Below are 16,078 nucleotides of genomic sequence, written 5' to 3'. Positions count from 1 at the left end.
TGAAAACAGATGGGATCCATGCTGTGCTCCTAAACAAGAGCCTTCATAGACCAAAACTTTATTAGAAACAGTAATGAATTGGCTTTTACTGCAGATTTCTGTGCTTATAGTTGCAGAGTCTCTAAGTTGAGCTGCGCTTTTCAGTAGCAGTTGCTGATTTGATAAAGTAAATGAGCAAAATCTAATCACACAGTTCCTATGAAGGGTTAACTATTTCACACAGCAAGAGACAAACCAGAATGCAGGAATGCCTCTTGTTCCTGTGCAGTTTGATTACAGATTACCCCTTTGTCACAGGAGGAATGACTCAGATCAGTGTCACTCAAGTCACAAACATACACCTCTGCTTCCACAACACAGAGGAATACCCAGTACCTTCAGGCAGCCGATGAGGGAAGGCAGCAGCACAGAACAAAGCTGATCACAGAAAGCAGCCATGCAGCAACACAAACTGGGCTTATCTGCAGCTTCCAGAGACCAAATGCCACTGACACAGATTGTCCTGTGCTGCCCTGAAGAAAACAAGTTTCTATACCAAGCAAAATCTATAAAATGAGTGCACTCTGAAGCTGTAATTTTTGTGAGACAAAAGACAAGTCTCTTATTTAGAGGAAAGGTTAGCAAACAGTGCAAGTGCTGCCTGGAATTTTTTCCACAGCTGATACTACAACGCTGCCTGGCTCACTCCAGTACTTGGCATCAGACCTTGCCTGCTCTGTAAGAACACCCATGCAGGTTGAACCAAAGGTCCAAGTTGCCCAGTGCTCTGCCCCCAGCACAGGACACAAGCAGGTGCTTGGGAACAGGGAGAACAGGACAAGCATGTTTGTATGATGCTCCCAACAACCAGCCCACAACAGCCCCTCTCAACTGTAAAGGGTATTAACTATTACATTCACTCACTGCCTGAAAGAGAACAGGAAGAACTACATTGTTTCTTCTTTAGACATTTCCCCCCCAGACCCCTTACCTGAGTGAATTGCGTATGTGTATTGCTCCGGCAGGTCTCTGCTTTGAAAAGGTTTTTAATAGAGAACAGCCACTATGGTGACTACTGCAGCAACTCAGATACCACAGCTTTTGGGAGCTTCAGGCTCTTGGCTATTTCGCAATCTCTGCTTTCTATTTTCAACAGGTTTTAGGTGCTGCTAATTACCTGAACTAAGTGCAGTTTCCTCCTTGAGGTTATCTGGATCTTTGATCGAGTCAGTTCTCCCATCCCAAATCTAGGTTCATTTGGAATAAGCTGACAACATGCAAAGAGCTTCTCAGGCTCTGTAGCAGATCAAATTATTTCAGAACCATAACCAAATCCCTTAACTTGGTCCTTATTTTCTGAAAGTTCCATATCCTCAAATGCAGAAAAGTAATTTCTGTGTGTGTGCTCATTCCCAGGCCACTAACCTTTTCCAGCCTTCCTCTCAGTTTCCTTTCTCAAAAGCTGTGTTATAAAGGCCAAAAGCAAGTAGATTGTTCCCTTTCACTGCTTCATGCTTTTGACATCTGACATGCCACCACTGGATTTTCTACTCAAGTTCTCCCAGCCGCCACCCTGTCAGGAACAGAGAGCTGGACTAAGCTGAAGTATCTGTGCAGATATTAATATGCAGGCGTTTGACTGTATATAGGGAAACATTTATACCTTCTTTGGACACTATACAGAATGAGCTAACATGAGAAGCATGACATGTAACATCCAGACCTGTATGTACTGCTGACGAACAAATTTCAGAGCCCATTCCTAAATCCACAACACAGCTTAGCAGAATCAGAATGTGTTCCCTCTCATTCAAATGCCACAAGTTCTCCCAGTGCTGGCAGTTGTCACTGTAAGTATTACTAGCAGAGCTTGATTTGCCACGGATAAGGAACAGCTTCTGCACAAACATTCAGAAATTCACCAGATGAGCAGAGACCAACCATCTGAGAAAATAGCACATTATCTCATTCTTTGCTCTGGGAAATGTGGCAGCAGAAAATATCCATATCCATTGGCTGGCAGATCAGGAATGCACCAAGAAATTCCACTGGCCTCTTCCTGGTTGGCACTTCTCTAACAGCTGCCAGGCCACAGCCCAGGTATTTTCCTTTTAACTTTTTCTTTAATTTTCCTTTTCACATGCATGCCTTTCCTTTTTTACCTTGTCGATCACTTCTGCTACTGACACACTGCAAAGTAATGGTTTCCAATAACACAGCCTACATCAAGGGTCGTACCACAGCACCAAAACCAAAAGCCTGCGTAAGAAGACAATGAAGAGCAGTCATGGATTTCAAAGTATCACAAAGAACTACGAAGCTCCTCCACAACTCATGATCCATTTGGTCCCTGTCCCTTTGGGAACAGTGTCAATAATGAAGACAGTAAACAGATTTAACAGCAGCCTAAAATTTGGATGCAAGATGCAGCAGAAAGAATTTAGCAGAATAGCCTGTGATGGCTCACACACGTATGCACATGAATGTGCAGCTGTCAGATAGGAAACAAGCACAGTGGGCCTCAGTTATTTTTAGGTCTGTTGTGAAACCCCAATGTCAGTTCATTCCAGCTGCTCCGAAGACGCACAACCACCATCACACAGGCCTGAGTTCTGATGGTCTGAGCCTAACCCATGCCCTACACTAGAATCTCACTGCCAAGGTGACCAAGCCCCTGGCAGACAGGGTGATGTGGACAAGGAGAGTGTTCTGCACAACCAGCTCATGTGGGGATGTGCTCTGGCTGTCAACAGAGAAGTCACTGCAGGCCTGCTAGAGGTCTCAGTCACACTGTCCAAGGTCACCTCAGCTGAGTGTTGCTGAGCTGCTGCAGCAGAGCACGCGTTACTATGGGACCTTGTGGGAAGGGAGAGTAAACAAGGTGGCAGAGGGAAGCAGAGGCCAAGATTTCGAGTAAACAACCCATGCTAGAGTTCTTAAAACAAGGAACTTGACAGTCGCCAGCAGCAGAAGCATCCTTCGTGCCTCTGCAATGATTGCTCGGATCTTGTGACACAGACATATCCCTTAAAAAACACCCTGCTGATCCATGAGGACAAACAGGCTTGACTGCTGCAAGGATCAGTGGAAAGGCCTCATCCTGTCTATGTGTGTTTCTGCAGATCTGTTCTGAGCAATAGAACAAGATGCAACACAAACTCTTCAGCACAGAAGAGTCCTGCACGCCTCTTGCACGCAGCCTGGCAGGACGCAGCCCCAGGACCACATTCCTGTACTTACCACAGCTACTCTAATGTCAGTAATGGTCTGGCATTCACACAAGCTCTCAACAGTTACCTCTGAAGCATCTACATAAGGACACTGTAGAAGAACAGCAGGGTAGATACAGCATGGGAGGCAAGCAGTGCAGAGGAACACAGACCTACCACGCAGAGGGTTCAAACCAGGGCAGACTTGCGAGCTGTCACCTTCCCCCCAGATTCGCAAGACCCAAGAAGAAACAATGCAGCTGGTGTGTCACTTTCCAAACTAGTAACAGCAATCCTTTCTCAAGAAGGGGGAACCTATTACACAAGAGCAAAGTGATCTGGGTCTTCTCCTTACCCCCTCGCTCACTCCTAAGGCTCAATTCCTTAACTTTTGTTCTTATTCAAGTGCTAGCCAAGCCTAGTGCAAGACCACCCTTTCACCTCCCAGCTTAAATGGAAGAAGCCTTTTCATGCTCATGCATAAATAAAGCTGTAGCAAGTATCAGACCCCTGTACTTGTATAAAGACAACTCTATGGACTAAAGGGGGTAGATCTCTCAAGCTTTCTTCCTCTGCTCTTTCAGCTGAAAGCAGCCTCAGCTCTTCTACTTCTGCTCTGAACCATCCCCCCCAAATTCCATCCTTTGTTTCCCAAATCAGTGAGAGAACACACAGGGAAATATTGTTACCTGCAACTAAAGAGAAACAGAAACAACACATAAAGATACCCTGTGCTTGCTCTCATGTGCTATAAATGAGCAATAAAGATACTTCTGGAAATCCACAAATCTCCTGCCGTATTAAAAAAAAAAAAGCATTTGTCTCTGTACCAAGACATTCCCACTTATAAAAATCAAGTAAACTAGAAGCAGAGATGAGAAAGTCTCTAACTGTGCATCAGTGGTGTAGATAATGTGCTTTGAACACAAAAGCAAGGATCAAAAAGCTGTCTAACGAGTCATTAAAATTTAACAAGTCAATGAAATCTTTGTGCTCTTCAGACAAGCATTCAATTCATTAAGCAGCACGCTCAGCTTCTGAAACATCTGAACCCTTTTCCTTGCAATAGGGTCCATCACAAAACTTAGCATGTCAAAAGGGTTATCTCTAGGCTGCACTTGGGTATCACTAATTAAAGAGAAACAGATTCTTTCACTAATACCCTGCTATACGATAATCCAAGCAGTAGCCTGCAGGCCTTCCCCATCTGGCCTGTCACCTCTTGTTTTAGTCTCAAAGGAGATAAAGCAGCTTCCAGAACCACTCCTAACACCCTGGGCTTTGTATCCCTAACTACCTTCCAAGTGGCCGTGGTACAGCTAACTAACCAAGAATTGTGTTCCTTACCTTGTGCCTGGTCCTCTCCAAACCCACTTTCCATTATCCATCTGATGGCACAGCTGGACAGTCCGACTTTAAAACCACTAGTGATTCACTGTTGCTGAGCTTACTCTTAAGTAGCACCCAGAGTTTGAATACCCTAAGGCACAAACTGAAACTTAACAGAAAGGGAATGGCGATAACCCTGCAGCCAACCAAACCATTCACATCGCAACAGAACTGCCAAGGTGTCATCCAGGCTCCCTTCACCACTCACTCCTCAGAGGTATTATGTGTAAAAGACCTGTAAGAGGTGTGTAGAGATCACCACATGTATGAGAATGACAGCAAGGTAAACACTGTCCACACAGGAGCTGGAGTAGACAAACATCGGCTCAATCCACCTCTCCACTGAACAGAGTGAGGGAGAGCTCAGCAACTGCAGCACATCCAGACAAGGGAGGAAAACAGACAAGGAGCCCTCACCATTTGTGCTTGTAAAGACAGCTCCCTAACAGGCAGGGGCCTTTAGCTAACCAGAGCAGCATGTTCATGCCTCACGCAGCCACTAAACCTTTGACAGTTCAGGGTCATTTAGGCTTTCAAGCCCAACAAACAACTCTCCACAGGTGAAAGATCCAAATTCCTCTATGAATAATGTGGCTCCCGTTGTTCTAAAAGCAAAGGGATTTTCTACATTCTCCAGAAGGCCAAACCTCCTCGGTGACCGCATGAGGAAAGCAATGATGCCTCTCAGAACCACAAACACCAGTCAGGGCAGGGAGCAGGCAATTTTCACAGGCAGTTCAGAGTGCCAAAGGCAGTCAGCAAAATGCTGCCTTCCAGAAGCATTACGATTACCATTAAGATACCTGGTTTTATTACCCTGTAATTTGCATCTGTAGGGTTCCCCATTGTTAGGAAACCTACTGCTTTTAACCAGAGGTGTCAGTAAACTGAACATCATCTCCCTCTTCCTCTCCTAAATCCTTCTTTCATTTGTCTCCGTTCCTTTATTATTTAAATTTGTAGCTGAAATGTCACCTTTGATACGGCTTCCTTTTAGACTCCTGTGTTAGCTCGCTTCTACACTTAATGCCTTTGTTTCCCCCCTTTCAAAAAGGCCAGTACACACAGCTGGGTCTCCGAAGTGCTGGGACTGTTCTCCTCATTTTTAGAAGGGAAAAAGGGAGGAAAAAGCAGTTAGCTGATTTATCTAAGATCAACAAGCCAAGAGACTGAGGGCAACCGAAAAGCTTTGTGCTTGTGTCATAAAGTAAATAAGCTGTGGCAGACGCACACTACAACACTTCCGATGGCAAATAGCACTGTACTTACAAAGAGATGTCTATATTAATTATACCATGAATGGCACAAGTCAGCTTGTTTTATGTTCTAAACAAACAATCAAAACCGACCTTCCAACACCCATTTGAGCAAACAAACAAAAAGACTAGTTTGAAAAGACCACGTTTAGAGTTTCTATTCTAGTAGTAAAACTATTAGAAGCAATTTCTGGAAAACCCCAGCTTTTCCTAACCCCATTTTCCAAGTCTTCCTGCTTCAGAAACTGTGACAATAGTGTAATTCTAGCTTGCACTAAAAACAATCACATTCAGGTTTTTCCATCACTGTCTGAAACACAAAGAACCAACTCTATTTTCTTTGGAGGCAACTGAAACAAGGACTTTTCCTAATCATCTTCATAATTGTTTTATAGACATGTTAAAGGTTTCCTTCCCAGAGCAAAAGGAAAATTCTATGAAAGCTGTAAGATATTTCTATAGCCATCAAAGAGATCAGAAAGTTTACCTTTTTCCTCAGAAGTAGCTTAGAAGTTTTGTCTTTAAAGAAACTGCTTGTGCCAGTGACGTTCAAATATCAAAGGACAGCTGAGGAAAACTGTAAATGCAATTATTTTTTGCATACAAAGGAAAGGAAGTAGCAAGCATATAGCCTGAAGTCTGGTAATTACAAATGAAATACCAGGTTAAACCCAATCTGGTCCAAGTTTCTGAATTGATAAGGTTTGTTGTTGTTTTGTTTTAAAAAGACAACAGCAAAAGAAAGCGAAGCAGCAATATACAGCCAAACTAGGAGCCCCAGCTCTCCTGCCCCCATTTTACTGCACAATCATCCATAACTTCCCTATCTGGGTCCATCTAGCTCACTCTCTCCACTTATCAGGCACACCCTCATGAAATCCTTCCTATCTAACTCTCCCATGCTTTGATCTGTGATGGGAAAAAAATGCTGGACTTCTCTGACACCAGCCACACCTTCAGTCATTTACCGTGACTTTTCATACCACGTTCCCTCTCACACCTACTTCTCCTGCCCTGAACATTAAGCCAATAGCACCCTCTTTTCACCCCAACTCATCATTACCCATTCACCTTCATCCTTTTTATCATAGCTCCTCTAAATAAAACTCTAAACTCACTTCTTCTCCACAATGTCTCTATCATCACCAGAGACTTCCCTTTCCTTGCTGCCATTCTGTCCAACGCTGCTGCCGAACTGCTTCCTCACTCACACGGGTTCAGCAGGTTCCTAACTCAGGCACAAACCCACCCAGTCAGCTGGAAGGTCATTTGTTTGACTTGAACTTCACAGTATCATCTTCTTTCTTTCTGTTTTCATCTCTCTGACTTCTACCGACACTATCCAGCTGTCAGGTAGCTTTATCTTGGCTTAATTTATTCAATGCATTCCTCAAACATCCACTTAATTTTATTCCAAATCTCAGTGAACTTCTGGCCTCGCTCCTTGCCTTCTCAATTCTGCCTTCTATGCAACAGGACTCTGAGTACTGGTATTAAGTGAAAAATTCAACTGACACGTAACAACTTGAGGAGCTCACTCTACTTTAAGCCTGTCCATTTTAACTGCAGATTTAATATGCCTCTGCCACCTCAGAAATGCCCAGCCATTGGCTCGATATGGCTACAAAGCTCCCTTTATTCCTCCCCACCACTTTCCAGCTTGCTGCATCACTAGATACCCCTCTGTTTGATTAACACTAATCATAGCTTAAGGACACACAGACAGATAAGCAGCTGCTCAAGTGACTGTACATCAACTCTGCCTTCCAACAGAATGGAATTCCCCCCCCCCCATGGGAAAGTAACAAACAAGAATGATTCAGTGACCTACTAAAGGAGCATGTGGAAAAACATGAGTAAAGCTAAGACCTGAATTTCGGGTTTCTTGGCTTTAACTCCTCTTGCCACTCAGCAGAAAGAAATTTTAACAGGTAAAAGGGAGAGAACTGGAAATCAATGTGTTCATTTCTGTTGCCATCAAACTCTACCCCATTCAAAGCACATTATAATCTTCACTAAAAGTAATTCCATGCCTCACAGTTCAGTGAAGTTTTTTCCAGACCATGCACAAGTTCCTGAGAACTGGCACTCTGAGGGCACTCTGAGGACAAACAAGTTCCCTCTTCCCTACTTCAGAAACCCATCAAAAATTGTGGTTATGAAATCCATGTTGTATTTAAACCAGAAAGTAACATCTGTTTTCTGTGTGAAAACACAAAACAACTACAACAAAACACATAGATTAAATGGTAAACAAAAATTATATTAACAATGTGTTCTTTTTCTAAATGCAAAATGTGACCACTGTCACCACACCTCTGAAGTGACACCCTACACAGCCAGGGCCACAGAGAGCACTAAAAGCTTGTGACCTGCAGAGACACCAAAATAGCCAGGAGCAGAGCAAAAAAAGTCATCTCTGTATCTAAATCTCTGTCCAATAAGAATGTGCCTTTTCTTCCTGTAATTCACATGTAGCCCTGAGGACACCAAAACTTTAATTTCAACCAAGGCCTTCTCACACTGCCACTACTAAAGGTTTACAGGCAAAAGAAATGCATCTTTGAAAGAAGAACAGTTCAGCACTCTTTCTGCACGTCTTCAGGGTTGTCAAGGTGGAATTTAAAGTGCATCTTACACAGAGCTTAAAAGCTTGTGACTATATCAAGCATTTGACTTAAGCAAGGTAAGAGGCTCAGTAACAATGTCCTGATAGAAACTGCACTTCGAACGCAGCATCCTTGCTTTGAAATGACCCTTCACCATGAATACTTACGACACAGCAACTCTGCTCCAGTCAGGCTTAATTCATAGGATGAACATAGGTGGTTTCATCAGAGTAGTTTTTAAAGCAGCATGTGAAATATATAACTAAATTCTGGAAGCTTTTCATCTCAAACCTGCTGTCACCATTTCTAAGAACTTCCCAAAACACATGTTGCATAAACAAAGAATATGAGGCATAGGTGTTCTGGAACAAGCTGATCTCTCATGTCAATCCACTGATGAAGGGGAGTATTTTTGGCTTACATGAAGTGAAGGGGTCATATTGCTAATGAGGAGAGATGAGATCTAGAAATGAGCTGGCAAGCTTCTCAAAAGGTAGCCTTTGTCATCATTCCCAAACCCCACTCTCCAGTTCTATGCAACTTTCACAAGCAGGGTTGAGAAGGTTTTAGACAAGTATCCCATGCCAGTGTTAACACTCTTACCTAAAGAACACCACCTGGCATGTTCCTTAAGCTCTTAATAGAAGGTGAAAGAACTCTGAGGGTACTTAATAATAAAGAAATCCACAAAGTCATCTTCATCTACTCTGCCACTAAGAAGGACATCAACTGACTTAGGAATACATAACAGCAGTTTAAAAAGAACACACCCACAATGACAGTGACTAGTACCTTTGATAATCCCCAATATAAAGCTTCTGCTTTGTTTACATGAGGTACATGATCACACACAACTGACTAGCCCATTCACTCAAGGACAGAGATTGTGTCCCCCCCCCAGCAACGCAAAGAGAGGAAACTTCATAAAGAAAATTAATGGACTTACGTGGTCCCAGAGTCTCAACATAAGAAGTTCAGGGCATGGACAAGATACACTGACTGAGCACTAACTGAAGTCTACCCTGTCACTTATCCACTTTATACCTAAAGAAAATAACTAAAGAATCAACTTAAACCTACTTTTTCCAGGAGTAACACATTGTATTCTCCTACTCCCTGCACTGATTACATTAATCATTCCAGCATGGTTTATCTGTCTTCTACCTCAGCATCCAAACCCTGCAGATAAACTAGCACAATGCCACTGATTCCTACAGCACACTTCAGAGCTCCACACGCAGAGTTCAGAATACGCAGACCTGCATTTCCAAGCACGTATTTCAGGTTTTGAACCTTACACAAACTCTACATCACTGTTCCCAAAGCAGAGCTTTCTATGGGGAAGGTGTAACATCTCCTGTTAGGGCAATAAATGGTTTACAGTGGCCTTTGGTAAAGCATAATTTTTCACTTCACGTAAGCCTTCAGCCTGCATCCCACAAGGAGCAAAACATGATTCTTCTGGTGAAGATAACAGATCTCCAAAATGAAGAGAAAAAATTCCTCTGTCCCAATCTCAGAAAACAAAAAGTCATGATATGCTGTGGTTAGAACACTGCAGAACACAGTTCATTTTTCACCTCTTTCTGCCTCATAGGTCACCCTAAACACATCAAGAGCTACAAAGTCACATTGTCTTAAAGGGCTGAGATGAAGGGACTAAAAGAGGAAAACCAGAGTTTTTACCTTTGTCAGTGTGGTAGAGCTCCTACAATCAACCTCATGAGAAAAATGGGTGACATTTAGATAAAGCACAGCCTGCATGATACCTGTTGTAAACCCTGGTGTTTATAAGTAACTTATTGATTTAGAAGATTGGTTTAAACTCCTAACTGTAGAGGGGAGTATATTATGGTCATATGTGAAACACCTCATCTGAAATGAGGATTTTGAACCTGCGCAACTGGGAATGTGCCTGAAACAGCTCTGATGAAAGTCAGAATCAGGTTAGCTTATACTGCTCTAAGGCAAGAGGGCATCATTTCCCCTCCACTCAGAAATACCTTTTTTACCATAAAAAAAATTTGACAGTTAACAACATACAGCCATATTAAAAGGAAGACATTTTAAAGCACAATCAAAGGAGCCCAGGCTATACCATGCATCCCAAAGTGAACGTGATTCAGCATAAATCTGGTCACATAAACCATCCCAGGTAATGACTTAGGTAATCTAGAGAAACTTTGCTTTCTAGCTCATTGGTAACACCAATGGAGACCACACAACTCAGTGCTGCCTCTTAAAACTTTAAACACTGAAATACTAGCAATAGGCGTCAAGTGTAAATAAATATTACACACAGAGAGCTCTGTTACAGCAGCTCCTTGGGTTTGTATTCAACACAACTGCATTACCCCTGCTCACACCCCTCATTGATGGTCCTGCAACAGCCACAAAGCTAAAACCACATTTCTTCACCTTTTTGTGTTACAGTTTTTGGTGTTGGTCCCCCATTCCTTTCTAGAGTGAACTTCAATCCAGCAAAGGCAACATGAAAAATGTAAACACAGAGTCTGTGTGTTTTGTCAGATAGACAACCATGGGAAAGATACAGCTGAGGCAACAGTGAGGAAAACATCCCATAAGCCAAGGATCAAATCGGCACAAAAGGGAGGTGCCATTTGCATGTGTTCCCTGAGGAGAATACGACAGCGAGACAGCGAGACCGCTTCTAAGGAGGAAAAGCTCAACCTACATCAATCACTTGTTAAACGGATGACTCCTCATTTCATACCCATGTTCCTCACCCTAAAGTAGATGTTCCAAAATTATTTTAATCCATTTTAGACCCAAGTTTACAACTGGTTCGTTAAGCAGATTTTAAAAACTGATCACAAAGCCATTGGTTAAGGAGGCTGAACCTGGGCAGGATGTTTCATGGTTGCAACGAAGCAAACCTTAAGGTATCCAAGCACAGAAGCATTAAGAGTATGATTTTCTTTGGTAGCCTGTAGGGTATTTTCTGCACCTTACCACTAACAAGCAAGATAAATTATTTCTGCTACAATAGATGTGGTGCTCAATTTATGCATCCACAGCAGAGTTCGTTATTGCCAAATCAGCATCACAGAATTATTCCTTTGAATTAGAGGTGATCCCTGGTTTTAAATCCCAAGTGGGGTATCGTGGAAGCACAACATAAAATGAAACCGATGGAGGCCAGTGAGCAGACATGCATGAGGAGTCTTGTTCTCTCCCTCATGGTGCTTGTGGTTCCTTTGCATGTTCTGCTCAGCTTGCACAATAAAGGCTGGTTAATTTTTAGTTAAGTTTTACATTTTTATTTCTTCTATAAATGCTGATGGCCATTCTTGTACACACCTTATCTCACATTTGCCCTCCTGACAGTAACTAACAATTTGTTTGGTAAAAACTCCCAAAATGAGAAGATTGCTTACATTATATTTTCTTGCTACCTGTACAGAACAGGTAGTTCTATTGTTTCCTCTTCACTGAGTAACACTGAAGGAGAGGAATTTGAGGTGGGCAAAGTTAATTTTCTTTTAAGAAGCCAAGATGGTTCCTATAAATGACAATATCTCTGCTGACACACTCAGAGGCGTTTTCCATCATCCTTTTTCATCAGCTTCCAAAATACACTGGGTAGAGAACATCAGACTGGGTCCAGTTTCTGCTATCTCACACGGAACAAAAGACTCAAGCGGGCACACATCTTCCCAAAACACCCCTATTCCACAGCTCTGCCTCCATTTTGGATGGCAAACAAAGGGGATAAATGCTAATATAACGCCTTATCGAACAGGTGAAAAGCAAAACTCAAGTCTGAGCAAAAGGTGCAGATAAACCCAGGAAGTGCTACTACCACCGGAACAAAGGGAACAATGACAGATCCCATGTTCTTCAATTTGGGATAGAAATAAAATCTGGGGAGAAGGAAAAGGAGAACCGGCCGATCTCACCCGGAGCAGGGCACCAGCGTTTACTTTGCCCTTTAAGGATGTCTCTCCTGAGACTTCTCCACCCTAACTCCCAGCCTGGCCGTGCGATGCCGAGCGCCTTCTGGTGCCGCGGGGAGCCCGCAGGGGCAGCGCGCAGCCCCTCGCCGGGATGAGGTCCCAGTTCCCCTCACACCCAAGCGCCTCTCCTCGGCCCCAGGCCTGGCTGAGGCGGCGGTGACAACCCCTCCGCTCACCCCACACCATCCCCGGCGAGGCCGGCCCGCGGTGGGCGCAGGCCCAGGGCAAGAGCCGGCAGGATCCGCAAGTCCGCAGAAAACAAAAGCCACACCAAGCCCCACGCGTGGACGGGGCGGGGGGGGGGGTACCACAACCGAAAGGCGCCGCTCGGCCGCCCTCACAGCCCCGGGGGTGCCCCGGCCGATCGCCTCAGGCCTAGACCCCACCTCACCTCGCCTTGCCCTCAGGTCCCCCCCGCAACGCCCAAGCGGGGTTCCCCCGCGGCCGTGACTCACTGCGGGAGCCGCTCGGCCCCTCCGCACCCCCGCCCCGCGGCCCGGCGCGGCGGCCGGTACCTGTAGGCCAGGGACATGCACTCGAAGAGCTTCGTGAGGGAGGCGTCGATGCTGAGGCGGCCCCCGGCGCCGCCGCCGCCGCGGGCCGCCCCGAACTGGTAGGTCTGGCAGGTCTGCTCGTTGACCGTGTCGAAGTCGTAGCCCTTCTTGGGCGGGTGCTCGCTGTGAGGCGACGAGACCATGAAGTGGCCCGAGTGGATGATCTGGGGGCCCGGGGGCTGCCCCCGCCGCGGCCCGCACCGCCGCCCTCCGCCCGGCGAGACGCCCCCGTCGTCCGTGTCCGACGAGTCCTCGTCGGGCTCCGTGCGGGGGGACAACGGCCCCGCCGCCCCGATGAGCCGCGCCGGCCGCATGAACACGTCGGCGGCCATGGCCCCGCTGCCGCCGGCCGAGCCCGCCGCCCGCCCTGCGCCGCCTCCGCCCCGGGCCGGCCCCCGCCGCGCCGCGCCGCCGCGCTTAAAGGAGCCGGAGCCGCAGCGCCCCTCCCCCGCGGCCTGCGCCCGCCTCAGCCCGCTCCCTCAGCGGAGGGCCCGCGCCGCCATTGCCCCCCCGAGGCCTCTTTCCGCCGGCGGCCCTGAGGCAGCGGCCCCGAGGGACAGCCCCGGGCCACCGCCTCCCGCCCCGAAGGGCACCGGGAAGCACCCCCGGGCGCGGTTCACTCGGCGGACGCCGCAGCCCGCCATGACCCTGGAGGTCGCTTTCCCTCACGGCAGCCCCTGAGGCCACTCTCCCTCACGCCGCTGCCCTCGGGGTACAAGAGGAAAGGGCAGCGCCATCCCGCCTCCTTGCACACACACACGCAGCCGATGGCCGTAAGCGACGCTCACCATGCTTCACCCTGCCCCTTGCACCCCTGCCCATCATCAGACAGTCCCCTCAAGTCACCTGGAGCCATCACGCTGCCGCTGGCCCGTCCCTATTGCTCCAAGGGCTCTCCTCACTCCCCTCCCGGGGATGCTGGTTTAAAGGCTCCAGCGTGGCATTCCCATCCAGCAGCACGGTGTCAAGGGGCTTAGAAAACATTCCTAAAGGGAAGGGACTCATGACCACGAGAAGGTGCAGAGGCCAGCCCAGAGCTGGCTGAAGCGTGATGAGAGTGACCGCTCTAGGAACATTTAATGGCTTTAAACTAATGCAGTAACTTGCTCCAGAAGCAGCCGCCAACTACAGAGAAAGGGTCAGGACAGAGCTTGTACTGCCTGCCTGCTGCTCGCACCTACCCCAGGTACCTGCTCGTACGTGCGTGAAGGCTGCACGGTTGTTCCAGGGACAGCAAAGATCAGATTTCACCCTGCTTAAAAGCATAAAGGAAGCAATGGATCCTGTAAGCCGCCATGAAAGCACAGCGATAGTTGATTAGCCTGGGGAGAGAACAGCAGCTTTCAGCACAAGAGCCCATACACATATGTATGGGTGTACAAAGTCAAGAGGAAAGATCTCTAGCTCACCCTGTAAAGCAAACCTCCATCGCCAGCAGAGCACCTGTGTTCTAGGTGGGATACCCCATTTATACTAAATTGCTTATGTTCTCTCAGTTCTAGGAAGTCATACTTAAAAGCAAAAACCAGAGTCATGCTCAGGAAGGAAAAAAACCCAAACAAAACAAACACTACATTGCCACGTGCTTCTGCTTTGTAAAACTAGAATTAAGATCAAGGAAAACTCAGGAGACACACAGCAAGCCTCGGGCACGGGGGGAGAGGCATTTCTGCAGTATCACAGTTATGCCCTTGCAGTGATCTAGTATGTTCCATTACAGAGCATGCAACCAAGATGGGTCACTGGGTTAAGGGCAGGAATGGTACATCAAATACTTCCCCACACATGAAAGGAGCAGTAAGGCATGGGCGTATCACATGAGAGCTTTTAGAAATCCTTAAGACTCAAGACTAACATTTAGCTTAGTCAGCATCACATAGGGCTAAATTCTTCAGAAAAGGCCACAGAGATATTTAGCTTCAAAGCTGATTATTGCTCCCTTATATTAATGTTGGCTTAAAATAAAGACAAAAAAACCCCAATGCTGCCTCCCAGCAAGGCATCCTGATGGGAGTACTTTAAATCCTAAACATGAAAACATTTCAGAACATTCACAGCTTTACAATATCTATTTTAAATCATACATGTAGTTTGTTAAGAAGTAAACCTCAACCAAACAAAGAAGAAAATCCCAATCAGGCAGGATATAGAACTTCCATGACATCAGACTATCCATCTACCTCACAAAACTGTAAGCAAGCCACACTTACTTCTTCCTGTATGAAAAGGGGGGTGACTTGTTAAAATACAGTCAGTAGGTAGCAATGCATTTTTCTAAGCAGTTAGCAGTACACCAACCCATCATTTAGAACAGGGGGTAGCAGTGTTAAGCTTGAAGATTTGATGCAGTTCAGGGTTTTCTCCTCTAGCTTCCTCAGTGTAAATACTGCAGGTGCCCGGAAAGCAGCATCCCTTAAAACAAATCCAGTTATTTTCGAGACAGACCTCGTGGTTTGCCTTTTTAAGAGCAGCATTAAGGTGATCAGCAACGGGTCAAGGCTCCCAGCTATTCTCTCCTCCTCCACAATAATTCCAAGAGGGAGAGAGAAACACTAAGGGACCACAGCAGCATCTTTTGTTTCCTTTCTTACTGTTTCTTTTCAGCAATCTGCAGTGCAAGGTGAAACGTAGGCCACCATCTTCTGATGATGTTCCTTCAACAGCACAGGTTTTTAGCACAGAAGACAGCTATTTACTGGCTCAGAATTCAGCTGTTAACACACCAAACAGACAGTCAAGCTGTTTAAAAATACACCCGCGGTGTACTCCGCACCACTTAGTGGTAAGAGATTACCCTCCTAGATCTACAGCAGGAAGATAAACATTCCCGTTCTGATGAGGCACAAGAGCTGACGGGATCTTACTCACAGGCTGGCTGTGGGGCTGATTGCAGGCACTGGAGTCCAGCCATCCCTCACCACCCCGCTGGCTCCTCTGCCCTTCCTGCTCCTGGGCAAACCACAGGGCCAGCCTCAAGAGCCATGCCCTGCTCCGAGGCTACGCTCTTGCTTGCTCCTTCACCCTTTACCAGCACAAGCCTTACCTGGTCAGAGGCCTTCACTTCTGGGACCCATCTTCAATTACATCCTTGTTTCTACCTCTTCT

At 46.2% G+C, this 16,078-nt stretch overlaps 1 protein-coding gene across 4 annotated transcripts in view; it reads right to left on the bottom strand.

Annotated features, from left to right (window-relative positions):
• Window positions 1–13,352, bottom strand: part of MLXIP (MLX interacting protein) — a 50,421-nt gene extending 37,069 nt beyond the window's left edge. For all 4 annotated transcript variants that reach the window (XR_010615500.1, XR_010615499.1, XM_065692336.1 and 1 more), the window contains exon 1: window positions 12,935–13,352. Coding sequence is in view for 2 of the 4 variants with exons in the window: in XM_065692336.1 (XP_065548408.1) it covers window positions 12,935–13,305 (371 nt within the window). In the remaining 2 variants the exon portion in view is untranslated. The remainder of the gene's footprint in view (window positions 1–12,934) is intronic.
• Window positions 13,353–16,078: the final 2,726 nt, after the last annotated feature.

This window comes from Lathamus discolor, chromosome 12 (assembly GCF_037157495.1).
Source record: "Lathamus discolor isolate bLatDis1 chromosome 12, bLatDis1.hap1, whole genome shotgun sequence".
NCBI lineage: Eukaryota > Metazoa > Chordata > Aves > Psittaciformes > Psittacidae > Lathamus > Lathamus discolor.
The sequence above is the reverse complement of the archived record's forward strand: the minus strand, read 5'-3'. Positions and strand labels throughout refer to the sequence as shown.